Raw genomic sequence first — 15,043 nt, 5'->3', positions numbered from 1 at the left:
ACTTACTCTGAAGGTAAGCGCGAAGCCACCCAGCCAAGGACGAACTTCCCTGACAGCATACGTCTCTTCTCTCTCACGACAGCAACTAGCAAATGGGGAAGAAAATGAAAAGGTAGAGGAAACAAAACCCAACAAAACCTACTTTCCCCAAATTAGCTAGTCCTGAATTGCAGGCCTTAGAATAAGGGAGGGGGAGGAGAAGACTTACCTTTGAAGAAAGATTGAAGTTTTGATTATTATCTTGGTCTGGACAAAGGCTTACTCTTAACATTTGCAGGTCCTGGCAAGGATGCAAATTGGGGCCCACATACCACGTATTGAAATGTTTAAAAGGCCTAATTAAAGTTCACAAACTTAAACAGAACATGTTATAGCCTCTTCCCTTGACAATATTCCTTCTAAATGACAAAAAACGAAAGCTGTTTGCTGGATCCCTCAGTCTCCTCTTCCAGTAGCCCAGGACATTAACAAGACAAGTACACCCTTTCTCTTCCTCTTGATTTGGGGGGAACTCTTTCTCCCTTTGCTGAGGCCTGTCTTTGCTCAGCCCCACTTTTCGCACCTTTTGTGCTTAAGTGCTGAAGCCAGAGATTTTTCCTCATGCTTCCCAGTCCAGGGCAGGTGACCTCTGCTCAGAAGGTACCCTGATCCCCTATCCTCTCAGAGGAACCTGAGGCTGGAAGTCAAGGTTCCTTGTGGGAATGTTGCCTTGTGGGAAGAGCCATCTCGAGGCTTCCCCTCTTGCTCTCCCAATTCCTACACCTCCCACATAGCAAGGGGCCTGTCCTGTAAACACGTGTTCAACCCAGCCTGTCTGTCCTTGCTCTGCATAAACCAGGGCTTCTCAAACGTTGATATGCATAAGTATAACCTGAAACCTTTGTGACAACACAGATTCTGATTTAGTAGTTCTAGGATGTGGCCTGAGAATTTTCATTTCTGAGTTTATCTTCCTAAGAGTAAGTCCTTGGTTCTGGGCCAGATTTCGAGAGTTTCATGCTATTCAAGAAAAATATGAATTTATATGTACCTAAATGAAGGCAAGAATGTAGTCTGTGGGATGGTGATAACACTGATTTTTCAACTGATGTTTCATTTGGTGAAAGGAATATCTTTGAAGAATGAATTTCCCAAGGTCAGTGTGGGTGAATGTATTTAAATTTTTAAGAGAACAGCACTCGTCTGTGAAGCTCAGAGTATTTATTATGAATAATTTCCTTTCATTATAGGTACATGTAAAAACATTGCAGTAATGAAGAAGATACATTCTCATTTATTTGGGAAACAACGTTACAGAGATTCTTTGAAGAGTTACTTGCTCCAAAAATGGCACTATATGGTGCTAAGCTCAACATCATCATACGCAGGGTCTTCTTGTCTCAGGACCAATGAGGGTTCTTTCTCTTCTATGCTATAGTTGACAGCTTCTCTAGGAGACTGTAGAGAGATGTCTGAAATAGTAAGGAGAACCTTGGTTTCAGTGCTGACAAAAATAAAGGAAGGTGGAAGGAGACGTAAAAAGTGGTTACAAAATAGGGAGGAGGGACCAGTGCTGTGGGGACCCAACGCTTGTCTGAGAGGCTAGATAGAGCTACTCCATACTGACTCAGCCACTCTGTGCAAATCTTGTCTTGATTTCAATAGTTGGAAAGAAGATAGATCAATAATGGCAAGGAGTGGACGACAGACACAAACACTCTCTTCTACAGAAGTCTGGTACAATTCCTTAAGGAATGGAGGGTGGAGATGACTCTCTAGAGCACCTCAGATGACCTCTCCTCAGCACCTCAATAATAGATCAAGCCTGACCTAACATTAATCATGAGAACAATTTGGGTTCTCTGTCAGATGCCGAAAGGGAGAAGCTCAGCCAAATCCCACAATCTCCTACTCCCCAGGGACCACATACTCAAATATAAGCAGAAAGCCTAGTCCTAAGGAATGAGGGTCTTCATCTATCAATTGAAACAGTGAGAGAAATGTGTCTTTGTTTCCTTCTAGTGCTGAGATTTTATGACCCTCTAATTAAGGCCATTGCACATTTTTCATAGATAATGGGCAATATCAACTTTAAACATTTGGTTAAATAGTTACCCCAAGACAAGTTTTCATAGTTCACAAATTTAATTTACATTGCCACTAAAAATCTTTCCAGATTAGTTCTTGCAATCCGAGAGAGTCCGCAAATTTATCGTTGGAACATATGTCTCAATTTGGGGTATGAAAAATGAGAACAAAACCTCTGCAACTCATTACAGACATTTCTACATCCAACTGATGGTGGACATGGACACAGAGAACACAACATGTTTCCCCTCTCAGAAGAGATAAAATATCTGTAGTATACTAGGGAAAGGGAAGAGCTGATCTTATCCAGGTATACGAGGCTACCTAGATTCTGATAGTAAAGAAAAACTGACTATTGACGGTCCAAACTCATCTTTTCCATGGCAGGGAAGTAAGGCTACTGGAGACAGAGCTGTCCACTCACCTGTCTGGGAATACCTGGCACTATCTCCCTCCTCTGGGGAAAAATAATTCTCACTCATCCCAGGGAAAGAAGGAATTTCAGGAACAAATGACTCTTCAACATCATCATAACCATTTCCTGTGGCATTGACATGCTGTCCTGGAGGCTCTGAAAGTAGACAAGGACTTAGGGGAAACAGCAAAATATGGGTTGGACTAGGTGATATCTTAAGTCCCTTCTAATGCAGAGACTCTAACAGTTGACAAATATAGGCACCATACCCAGGGTTGTCTCAAAGGCATATATTTGATCTCAATCTTCTCAGAAATCATTTGTATCTTCTAAATATTCCAATACATGAAGGTCAATAATATTTTTCTAATATGGTCTCTCATACCATAAATCATCAACAAAAGCAATTGTGCTATGAATTTCAGGTACTATTTTCAAGCATATGGTACTGAGTTGTAACATATAATATGCACACATCAGTGACTGAGGAAGGATGAATCCAGATCGAGAGAACCCAGGCTGTTCATGTGCCCTCTGAAGCTGTGGGAGACACAGAGCTGGCAGGGAGAGGGAAGCATGGATATCTATCACTCAGTGACAGGAGATCTCACCAGTCCCAATCACAGGAGGCCTGGGTTTCAATTCCCTCTAGACCCAACTGACCTCAGGATCTGATCCCCAGGAGCCCTTCTGGACATGCCTCATCCTAAGAGCTGTCCATCTTCACTATCTGGAGGAGATCCTGGAGGGGCATTCTCCTCTCTTAGGTCCCTTGTAAATAAGAGTTTCTAGTAGGGGGTAAGCACAGGTACCAAGCACTCCATGTATTCCAGGGCTTACCAAAAACACTTTTTTGATCTCAATATATACATAATCCATTAAATGATCCAAATATCATACTCTCTCAGGGTCCAACCATACTTCCAAATGTTCTCTATTGCTACAGAATTTTTGAGATTATCAGTTTCAGATGTTATTTAAAAAAACATGGCCTTTGAACCCATAATAATACATTAGATGCATGTCTGTAAGTGAGGAGAAGTAGCTGTGGATGCAGAAAGCTGAGTATGATCTTTCTCTTTCTGAGGTCACAGAGTGGGCAGAGAGAAGAAAAAATTGTTGTGAACTGGAGAGAAGAGATCCTTCTCATCCTAATTGTAGGATGAGTTCTCTTCAGATGAGATTCCTCCTCCTCATCCACACCATCCAAGGGATGACCTATCTCTACTACCTGGGGCAGATTCAGGGTCTCCAGTCTGCTTGTTGTCCCCTGGGTAATATGGCAGCTTAGTCACTGAGTCATCAGACAGGTTATCTGTTAAGGAGAAAAACATAACAAACAGAAAACTTTTCCCACACCAGGTGGCCCAATGTCATGGTTTAGAAGAAGCCTTGAGGATTCAGACTTGTAGAGAGAAGGCTTGGAGCTCTTGACTTAAGAGGAGGCTGACTCTGTGAGGTTGGGTTAGTGGTTGGGTCTGTTCTTGCTGAAGATAACCCATGGCTAGCTCATGAACAGAGGGGAGGGCATGGAACATACCTGGGCTGTCCAACAGGTCTTCCTCTGGTTTTATGATGTAATCAATCTCTTGGTACAAGGGCTCATCAACAGCATCTTCAAAAGTAGATAAGGCTGGGGAGTATGGCATGACTTTAGAGACTGCCCTTGGAGGTATTGTCTTTACCAATAGACAAAGTTTTCAGTGCTCTCCAATTCTCACACTTGGGGAAACCCCTGTGGGCTGCTAGGGCCCCTTTCTTAGCCTTGTGCCTGTTTGAGACAGAACTAAATTTCCTGACCCTGATCTTGATCCTATACTCATTTTCCACTGACACTGTTCACACAGGAAGTTATAATTTTTGAGAGTTTACATTCAACCCAGGACCAAGGATTCAATTCTTTCAAATCTTAAAGTCTATTGTAGAGAAGGTGGACTTTTGCCAGATAATGAAGATGGAGACCAATACTTGTTCACTTTTCTTGATGTCACAACTGGCTTGGTATCACAACTGGAAATAACCTTTCCTCTACTTTCCAGATCATTTAGCACCCCTAAGGCCCACCTTGATGCTCTGCTCTCCGTCTGTGCAGCTGAATTCCCAGGATGATAAAGACCAGGAAAAGAAGGGCCCCCAGTATGATACAGAAGATCCCAGGTAGGGAGAAGAAGCCAGGGACAGGAGCTGAGCCTGAATTGGTGCCTGAGGAGAGAAGAGGGCCATGTGGTTTCAGAGAGGGTCATAAGCCTAGGAGAGCCGTCCTCCCCCCCTCTTATCCCAGTCATCCCTTGAGACCTAAAGACCACGAAGTCACCATTCAGATACAATGGATCTGCCTGAACCCCAAGATATGATTGACCCAGTCCTGAGCAGTGTCAACTGTCTTCTGAATCTGGCTCTAAGGGATTTTTATAAAATGAAAGCTAGTAAAGCTTTGGAGCATCGCAGCTGCCACAACTTAATAGGACTAAAAACACCTTAGACCTTGCCTATACTAATATGGTTAATTTTGCCAGAAATATTTATATTCAATAGAGCAGGTCCCTGAAAATATGGTTTTCTCCACTATCACATGGTTCAGAGCAGAAGGATCACTTACTTGCATGGGTTTGGAGAACTGCTTTCCTCTCACCTGCAGAGAATAGGAGGAAAATGGGCTCACTGTACTGAGTTGGCCTGGAAAAGCCATAGGGTTACCCTTACTAACCACTGGCATATTGTTCTCTCCCAGATCCCAGGATTTCAGGCAAACCCTCTCCTGGAGCCAGAGCACAGAACAGCAGGTTAGTTCAGGAAGTGCTTGTGGATCTAAATTCATACCTCCTTCAATTTTTGGTCAATTCCCGGATCCTCCACTCACCAGAGCACCTCACTCCAGCATCCTCCTCATGCTTGCAGTCATTCTGCCCCCAGGGCTCCGCAGCACAGGCCCACAGGGAGGACTCCCTGCCCCTGCACTGCACTTCATCCAGCCAGATGCTCCCATTTCCCAGGCCAAATGCTGCCTTTTGCAGGGCATCCAGAGCAGAGCCACAGCCCAGCTGCTGACACACCACCTCGGCTTCTGCCAGGCTCCAGGAGTCATCACATACTGTACCCCAGGAGCCATTGTGCCAAACCTCCACTCGCCCTGAGCACTTGGTGTCTCCTCCTCTGAGTCGGAGCTTCTCTTTGTCTGAAAAGGCAGCAGCACCTCCTGTTACCAACCCTGGTGGGAAGGAAGAAGCCCCTGGGAGCCAACAGGGGAGGCAGGAGGGGCTGATGTACCTGTGCAGGGGGCAGCAGTTGGACAGCTCTTGGGTCTCATTCCTGCAGAAACAGACAACAGGGAAGTGCTGGATCAGGGACAGCTGGGGGTGGTCTTGCCCCCAAATAAGATTATCTAAGGTTCTTGGCTCAGTCCAATGACAAGTGAAAATAACAGGTTTCATGATTAATCTAATGGGCTGGATTAATGAGACATTCACTGGATCTTAGCCCTTATCTCCAGCTGAAATTATTTTATCAGTTTACTTGTTTATCACTCACTGCATTCCAGAATAAACACAGAAAGACATGCATGCAGACAACCACACACACCCACACACACCCCTGAATGAAAGCTCCACTAGAGGAAGGATCTTGCATATCTATTCACCCCTGTGTTTCTGCTATTAGGACAGTGCCTGGCACATTGTGCACATTCATTCAACAAGTATGTATGGAGAATCTTCTATAATTACTGTGTATAGGGGCTTGATAAATATTTATTGAATGCATGAATAGATGAATACAAGTCCAGTAATTCCTTTAAATTCTTACTAATCAGTAAAATAATAAAGAAAATATAAATGAATGGTAATGGTTTGTGGTAATAAATAGTGCATGTTAAAAATAATTAGTCCATAAGCACAGAATTAGTTTATATTCAATATTCCATTTACTTAGTTTTTAATGGAAAATTTTAAAACAGATTCTAAACTACTCATCTATTTTTGAGTATGACATGTGGGCAAGCAAAGATTACTATGTAAGAAGAAACTTAAAAAGGGAATGTACAGACTAGAACAATCAAAATTCAGAGAAAGACAGTTGGACAAAGAGCTCGCAAGTAAGACATAAATGTCTGCATGAGACTCAAACAAATATACTGAAAAATAGATTGAGAGGACATAGAGATAACAAACAAAAGACAAAAAATAAAAGAATTAAAACTTAAATACATATAAGTTCAAAACAACAGAAGAAAACAGAAGTGTACTTGGTACTTTTCATAAAATATCAGAATTTCTATATTCTTTCTAAATCATCCAATCAAACCTCCTACCCTATGCAGAGAACATCTCAGAAAATGATGGCAGGACCTTTTTGGGGTGGTTTTTCACTTTCAGAGTCAGAGACTTTACAACCTCTCAATTCAGAGTGTTTTACTGTAGAAAAGATATTATCAATATAAGGTTCAATGATTTAAACCATCATTGGCCTTCAACAGGGAAAAGACAATGAGATGAGGAAAGAGGCAAGAAAGAGGGTGAGCCTCTGCCTTTGAAATATCTATGGCTATATTCTCTCCTCTGGGAGATTTCAGGAGACTCCCAGCATGTTGTCCACAGTACAACTGAATGGTATGTGTGTGTGTGTGTCTGTGTGTGTGTGTGTGTGAGAGAGAGGAAAGAAATGTTGAGAAAGGTGTTATTGCCTAAATGTTTGTCCCCCACAAACATGTACTTATTTATTTCTATATGTTGAATATCCAGGTAAGGACTGACAAAGAAGAGGCAAGAAAATGGAATATAGTTAAATGATTATAATGTTGTGTTTTAAAAAATGTAATCTGGCTAAGAAAAAAATGCGGATATGAGGAAAGTGAAAAATTAAGAAAAATCGACAGAGGAAAAGATTGAGTGTCTCCATGAGGATAAAAATGATTGGTAAAGGAGCATTATGGGATATAAGACATAAGGATAAGAAGCAGATCTCATCAAGATGGTGGTGTAGGCAGACTCTGAATTCACCTCCTCCCATGAACACAATCAGACTACAAATATTTTTGGAAAAATTACCCTGGAGGGGAAACTGAAAACTGGATAAAAAGAACCCTCACAACATGAGACAGTCCTGAATGAGACAGAAGAGGCAGAAATTCCTCGGGAGAGAAAAAAAGCCACTTTTGTGAGCCACGGAGATTCACAGCCAGCTGGGTGGGAGCCACCTAAGGGACATAGCCCTCCCTGGAGGAGTGGGATCCTAAGCAGGGGCCCATTACTGCTATAAGCATCCTTCAGACTTGGCACAACTGAGGTGAGTGTCCTACTGTCTGGCTTCACTGGATTTTAACTGCAGTGAGGAATATCCCCAGAAAAGCTATCTGACAAGCCTGAAAAATCCCAGCCCTCAAAGGGCCCATGCACAAATTCACCCATCTTAGAAAACAACCTAAAGTCACCAAAAAGAAGGCTTCACAGTCCTTTGGTGAAAAGAAACTCACCTGGTAGACTCTGGGTGCATCTCAGTCAGAGGTGAGACCTCTCCAGAGACTGAGACATTGGTGGCAGCCATTGTTGTGATGTAGTACAGGTGTGCTGACACAGAAGCTAGCAGATGCCATTGAAGTTCTTCCCCTGGCCTGTTAGCCCAGGGGTCTGCCACACCCACTAGAGCACAGGTTTAACCAAGTTCAGCCAGGGCAGGCAGCCTGCCCTAGGGACCAGTCCCACCCAACAGCAAGCCCTCAGGTGACTTCTCGGTCTGCATAGACTCAGTGCCTTGATCCTTTACAGGCAGATGTGTCTGCCCCCCTCTGTGGGCCAGGGCCTATGTGAGGACCAGATAAACTGTAGGGGGTATTGATGGAAAGCTGGGGGGTCTGCAGTGGGGTGACTGGATATGTTCTGGGGGTCAGGAAGTGCACATGGGCCAGGACTGTGTTGATGGTGTGTATGGAGCTGTGGGGGGTGGGGCTTATCAGTGGCAGAAGACCTGTGCTTCACAAACAGCCAAAAAGAGTATCAGCCCCACCTACCAAAGCCTGAAACAATTGGGTGCTCCTGTGCCTAGGGCCAACCCCACTCAGCTGCAATCCTAAAACAGCTGACAACAGCCTTGCAGGCCTGAGGCCTACAGTAACTGTAAGCCCCTGAGCCTAGTAACCAGCTACACTGGGTACCTACCCAATTAACAGGAAAGCTGCAACAGGAGTGTGCTATTATACCTTGTAGCCAATGGTGCTGGGGTTTCCCAATCCCAATTTACAAACAGCCATGCAGCAAGGGAAAGACTAGATTCCCTGGGTACATGCATTAAGAGCAACTCTGTCACAGCAGAATGACACAAGTAGCCCACACAGGGGTCACTCCTGGATCATTTGGACTGGTGATGAGAGGGAAGCACACTGCCAGGCCTCAAAAGGTGTCTCTTCCACACGGCCACTTCTCCAAGATCAGGAGACATAGCCAATTCACCTAGTACATAGATACAAGCACAGAGAAAGAGGTGTAATGAGGAGACAAAGGAATACATTCCAAGCAAGGGAACAGGACAAAAACCCAGAAAAAGAACTAAATGAAACAGAAATAAGCAATCCACCTTAAAAAGAGTTCAAATAAAAACTCATAAGGATGCTCAATGATATTGGGAGAAGACTGGATGAACACAGTGAGAACATCAACAAAGAATTGGAAAATATAAAAAAGAACCAATCAGAAATGAAGAATAGAATACTGGAAATGAAAAATTCACTAGAGGGACTCAATAGCAGAGTAGATGATACAGAAGAGCAGATCAGCAAGCTGGACAAAAGACTAGAGGAAATCACCCAAGCTGAACAGATAAAAGAAAAAAAGAATTAAAAAGAATGATAACAGTCTAAGGGAATTCTGGGACAATATCAAATGCTCTAACATCTGTATTATAGGTGTCCCAGAAGGAGAAGAGAAAGACAAAGGGGTAGAGAATCTATTTGAAGAAGTAATAGCTGAAAAATTTTCTAACTTAAGGAAGGAAACAGACATCCAAGTACAGGAAGCACAGAGAGCACCAAACAAAATAAGCCCAAAGAGGCCCACACCATGACACACTATAATTAAAATGTCCAAAATTAAAGATAAAGAGAGAATCCTAAAAGTGGCAAGAGAACAGCAACAAGTGACATACAAAGGAAAGCCCATAAGGCTATCGGTAGACTTCTCAGCCAAAACCCCTCAGGCTAAAAGAGAGTGGCATGACATATTTAAAGTGCTGAAAGAATATCCTACAGCCAAGAATATCCTATCCAGCAAAGTTATCATTCACAAGGGAAGGAGAGATAAAGAGCTTCCCAGAGAAGCAAAAATTAAAGGAGTTTATCACCAAGAAACCAGTTCTACAGAAATGCTGAAGGGATTTAAGTGGGAAAGAGAAGACCACAAACAGGGTCAAGAAAATTATCAAACCACAACAACAACAAACAAAGCAGGCAATAAAATCCCTGGTAAAGGCAAAAATATAGTAAAGGTAGCAGATCAACCACCTATGAAGATAATATGAAGGTTAAAAAACAAAGTACTAAAATTACCTATTTCAATGATAAGAGGGTAACGGATAGACACACACAAAACAAGAGACTAGATATGATTTCCAAAACATAAAATGTGGGAGGAGAGGAGTAAAAGAGTAGAGCTTTTAGAAAGAGGTCAAGCTAAAGAGACTATCAACTCAATACAGATTGCTATATATGTAGAATATTATATAGGAACCTCATGGTAATCACAAACCAGAAACCTAAAATAAAAAACAAATAAATAAGAAGAAAGAAATCAAACACATTACTAAAGAAAGCCATGAAACCACAAAGGAAGAGAGCAAGATAAGAAGAAATAAACAGAGAAGAACTACTAAAACACCCAGGAAAAAAGTAACAAAATGGCAATAAATACGTATTTATCAGTAGCTACTTTAAATGTCAATGGACTAAACACTCCAATCCAAAGGCATAGGGTGGCGGATTGGATACAAAAACAAGACCCATATATATGCTGCATTCAAGAGACACACTTCAGACCTAAAGACACTCAGACACTGAAAGTGAAGGGATGGAAAAAGATACTCCATGCAAATGGCAGAGAAAAGAAAGCAGGGGTAGCAATACTTATATCAGACAAAATAGACTTTAAAACAAAAACTGTAGCAAGAGACGAAAAAGGGCACTACATAATGATAAAGGGAACAATCTAACAAGAAGATATAACACTTGTAAATATCTATGCACTCAACATAGGAGCATTGCTAAATCCAGAAAGCAATTATTAACAGACATAAAAGCAGAAATAGACAGTAACACAATAATAGTAGGGGACTTTAACACTCCACTTACACCAATGGACAGATGATCCAAACAGAAGATCAATAAGGAAACACTGGACTTAAATGGCACATTAGACCTGATGGACTTAGTGGATATATATAGAACATTCCATCCAAAAACCACAGAATACACATTCTTTTCAAATGCACATGGCACCTTCTCCAGGACTGATCACATATTAGGCAACAAAACAAGTCTCAATAAATTTAAGAATACTGGAATAATACCAAGCATCTTTTCTAACCACAAAGGTATGGAACTAGAAATCAACTACAGGAAGAAAATCAGAAAGGCCACAAAAATGTGGAGATTAAACAAAATGCTACTGAACAACGATTGGGTCAATGAAGAAATCAAAGGAGAAATAAAAAAAATCTGGAGACAAAAGAAAATGGAAATGCGACATGCCAAAATCTATGGGATACAGCAAAAGTAGTTCCAAAAGGGAAGTTTATAGCAATTCAGGCCTACCTCAACAAACAAGAAAAATCCCATATAAACAATCCAACAGTGCACCTAAGAAACTGGACAAAGAAGAACAAACAAATCCCCAAATCAGCAGAAGGAAGGAAATAAAAATCAGAGCAGAAATAAATGAAATAGAGACTAAAACACAATAGAAAAATTAATGAAACCAAGAGCTTGTTCTTTGAAAAGATAAACAAAATTGACAAACCTTCAGCTAGACTCACCAAGAAAAAAAGAGAGATGGATCAAATAAATAAAATCAGAAATGAAAGAGGACAAACTACAACAGACAACTCAGAAATACAAAAGATTATAAGATAATGCTATGAAAAGCTATGCCAACAAATTGGATAATTTAGAAGAATGGATAAATTATTAGAATCATACAATCTTCCAAAACTTGAACAAGAAGCAGCAGAGAATTTGAATAGACCAATCACTACTAAGGAAATTGAAACAATAATAAAAACATCCCCAAAAATAAAAGTCCAGGACCAGATGCCTTCCCTAGTGAATTCTACCAAACATTAAAAGAAGACTTAATATCTATCCTTCTCGAACTCTTCCAAAAAATTGAAGAGGACGGGAGACTTCCTAACTCATTCTACAAGCCAACATTATCCTGATACCAAAACCAGACAAGGACAACACAAAAAAAGAAAATGCAAAAGAATGAAAGTAGACCATTATCTTATACCATGCACAAAAATAAACTCAAAATGGATTAAAGACTTGAATGTAAGACCTGAAACCATGAAAATTCTACTAGAAAACATAGGCAGTATGCACTTTGACATCAGTCTTAGCAGTATATTTTCAAGTACATGAGTGACCGGGCAAGGGGAACAAAAGAAAAAATAAACAATGGGACTACGTCAAACTAAAAAGCTTCCACACAGCAAAGGAAACCGTCAACAAAATGAAAAAACAACCTAACAATTGGGAGAAGATATTTGCAAACCATATATCAGATGAAGGGTTAATATGCAAAATATGCAAAGAACTCATATGTCTCAACAACAAAAAAACCAAAACCCAGTTAAAAAATAGGCAAAAGATCTGAACAGAGATTTCTCCAAAGAAGATATACAAGTGGCCAACAGGCATATGAAAAGATGCTCAACATCATTAGCTATCAGGGAAATTCAAATCAAAACTACAATGAGGTATCACCTCACTCCCATCAGAATGGCTATACTTAACACAATAGGAAACATGTGTTGGAGAGGATGTGGAGAGAAGGGAACCCTGTACACTACTGGTGGGAGTGCAAACTGGTGCAGCCACTATGGAAAGCAGAATGGAGTTTCGTCATAAAATTAAGAATAGACCTACCATATGATCCAGCTATTCCACTGCCGGGTATTTATCCGAAGAACTTGAAAACACGAATGCATAAAGATACATGGACCTCTATGTTCATTGCAGCCTTATTCACAACAGCCAAGACTTGGAAGCAACCTAGGTGCTCATCAAGGGGTGAATGGATAAAGAAGACATGGTATATATACACAATGGAATACTTCTTAGCCATAAGAAATGATGAAATCTGGCCATTTGTGACAACATGGATAGATCTTGAGAGTATTATGCTATGTGAAATAAGTCAGAGGGATAAAGCATCAAATGCCACATGATCTCACTCATAAGTAGAAGATAAAAACAATGACAAACAAACACATAGCAACAGAGATTGGATTGGTGCTTGCCAGAGGGGAAGGGAGGAGGGAGGAGAGGGAAAAGGGTGGTTAGGCACACATGTGTGGCAATGGATTATAATTAGTCTTTGGTTGCTGAGCATGATGTAATCTACACAAAATTCAAAATATATTACTATTTACACCTTAAAGTTATATAGTGTTATAATCCAATATTACTGCAATAAAAATAAAATTAAAAAAGTGATCAAAAAAGGAAATATGATGTACATTTGAAATTTATATAATGTTACAGACCAATGTTATCTCAATAAAGAAATAGAAAAGGTTCAAGGATAAGAAGCAGTGGTCAGAGAATGGAATAAAGAAATCAAGATTTCAAGATGTTTAGTTATTGATGATTATTAGTGTATGCATAGGCAGAGAAGGAATGGAAGGAAAGGTGCTTAGAAATGAGGATCTCAATGAGTTGAGAGACCAGAATGTTGTATCAGTTGTGTTTAAAGATGCTGAAGTAATGACTAATGGTTCCAGGAATAAGGCAGAGATGAAGAACCTGGTGAGCCTAAAGTTGCAGTCTTCAGTGGACAAAGGGAAGTGACTAGAAGGTTGGATGATGACAACAATAAACAAATAGTGGGTAGTATTGCTTCATGGAATGAATTTCAAAGTAGCTGGATGTTGAGAAGAAACACAGAAGAGGAATTACTGAAAAGGACAACTGAGTGCAAGGAGTATAACTGTTCCAAGTCTCAGTCCAGAGAAAAGTGTGTTGAAAGAGAAACACACAGCCTCCGATTCACAGGGAAATCAGTGTTTTCAGAGAAAAGTCAAGTTTTTATCAGAACATGAAAGTGAAGGCAATAGTGATGATATAAGGTAATTTGAAGATGATGGGCTCAAAATTCCAGGAGACTCTGCAGAAGATTTTGAGAGAGTCAGATGAAAGGGACATATTAGTACACAGTAGTAAAGGAGGAAGGCCCAGAGGATGAAGGATCAGTCAAGAAGACTTGGATTCTGAGGACCTCTTAGAAGAGATAAATTCAAACAGAAAGATACAGGGAACCCAGGCCACTGACCACACAGCAGTTCTCCATGATGAGGTAGACAAAAAGATAAACAAATTTCTCTTTAACAGGATTGTTTTCTTGGGTCTTGGGTCCTGCCTAAGAGCAGTCTTGGCTCTGATCACCATTCCAGGGTAAACCTGCATAGCTCTCCCTCAACCTCTTTCTGTTATGGCCATGATGGACTTTTCTCAGTACCTCATAGACACCATATTTCCCACACCTCAGTATTTACACTGACCAAAAAGATCTCTCCACTTTCTTTCCTTTATTGGCTTTATTGATTTGTTTTTCAGGTCTCACTCTAAATGGATTTATTCTTTTGCCGCACGTGCACACTTCCTCAGAACTTTCTATTTCTTCATGACACTAGAAATTTCTGTCCAGAGAGTGTTTTTAGCATTGGATTGTAGCTCCATGAAGGCAGCATGTGATACATAATAAGAAATATGTCTTTGGTCTTCTTCCCATACTCGTGGCACACAGCTCCTAAAACCCTAATTTCCTAAGTGATAAGAGCTTTAGGGGCATCTTTCGTTATAATATTAGTTCTTGTTCCTGGATGCTGAAATATCTATGAAGCAGAGAGATAATACTGCAAGGGTTTTCTTTTAGTTATTCATAAGAAGCCTCTTTCAACCATAGGTAAGTTTATGTAATAGAGTGATTTTTGGAAAGCTCCTAGAGAGATAACCACAAGATGGGGGCTAGTTGCCATAGGAATAAGCCATGTGATTAGAAGGCAGAACTTTCAACCCCACCCCCTGACCTATTAGGAGGGGAAAGGGATTGGAAGTTGAATCAATCACTGATGGCCAATAGTTATATCAGTCATGCCTCCAAATGAAGAGTCTACATAAATATTAAACAATGGAGTTTGGAAAGCTTCTGAGTTAGTGAACACATGAAGGTGCTGGGAGAATGGAATGCATTGAGAGGGCATGGAACTTCCTTGCACCTTTCCCCATACCTTGTCCTATGTATCTCTTCTATGTGATTGTTCCTGAGTTGTATCTTTTTATAATAAAATCTAGTAAGTAAATGA

General features: G+C 40.8%; 1 protein-coding gene across 1 annotated transcript in view; it reads right to left on the bottom strand.

Annotated features, from left to right (window-relative positions):
- Window positions 1-1,285: 1,285 nt before the first annotated feature.
- Window positions 1,286-15,043, bottom strand: part of LOC124242973 (antigen WC1.1-like) — a 41,382-nt gene continuing 27,624 nt past the window's right edge. Inside the window, 7 exon segments of the mRNA XM_046668498.1 lie at window positions 1,286-1,451; window positions 2,492-2,638; window positions 3,714-3,797; window positions 4,023-4,115; window positions 4,547-4,729; window positions 5,343-5,657; window positions 5,750-5,791. Coding sequence (XP_046524454.1) covers window positions 1,333-1,451; window positions 2,492-2,638; window positions 3,714-3,797; window positions 4,023-4,115; window positions 4,547-4,729; window positions 5,343-5,657; window positions 5,750-5,791 — 983 coding nt within the window. The 3' untranslated portion in view covers window positions 1,286-1,332.

The sequence above is a fragment of the Equus quagga genome, chromosome 1 (assembly GCF_021613505.1).
Source record: "Equus quagga isolate Etosha38 chromosome 1, UCLA_HA_Equagga_1.0, whole genome shotgun sequence".
Lineage (NCBI taxonomy): Eukaryota > Metazoa > Chordata > Mammalia > Perissodactyla > Equidae > Equus > Equus quagga.
Note: the sequence above shows the minus strand (reverse complement) of the source record. Positions and strands in the feature narration are given on the sequence as shown.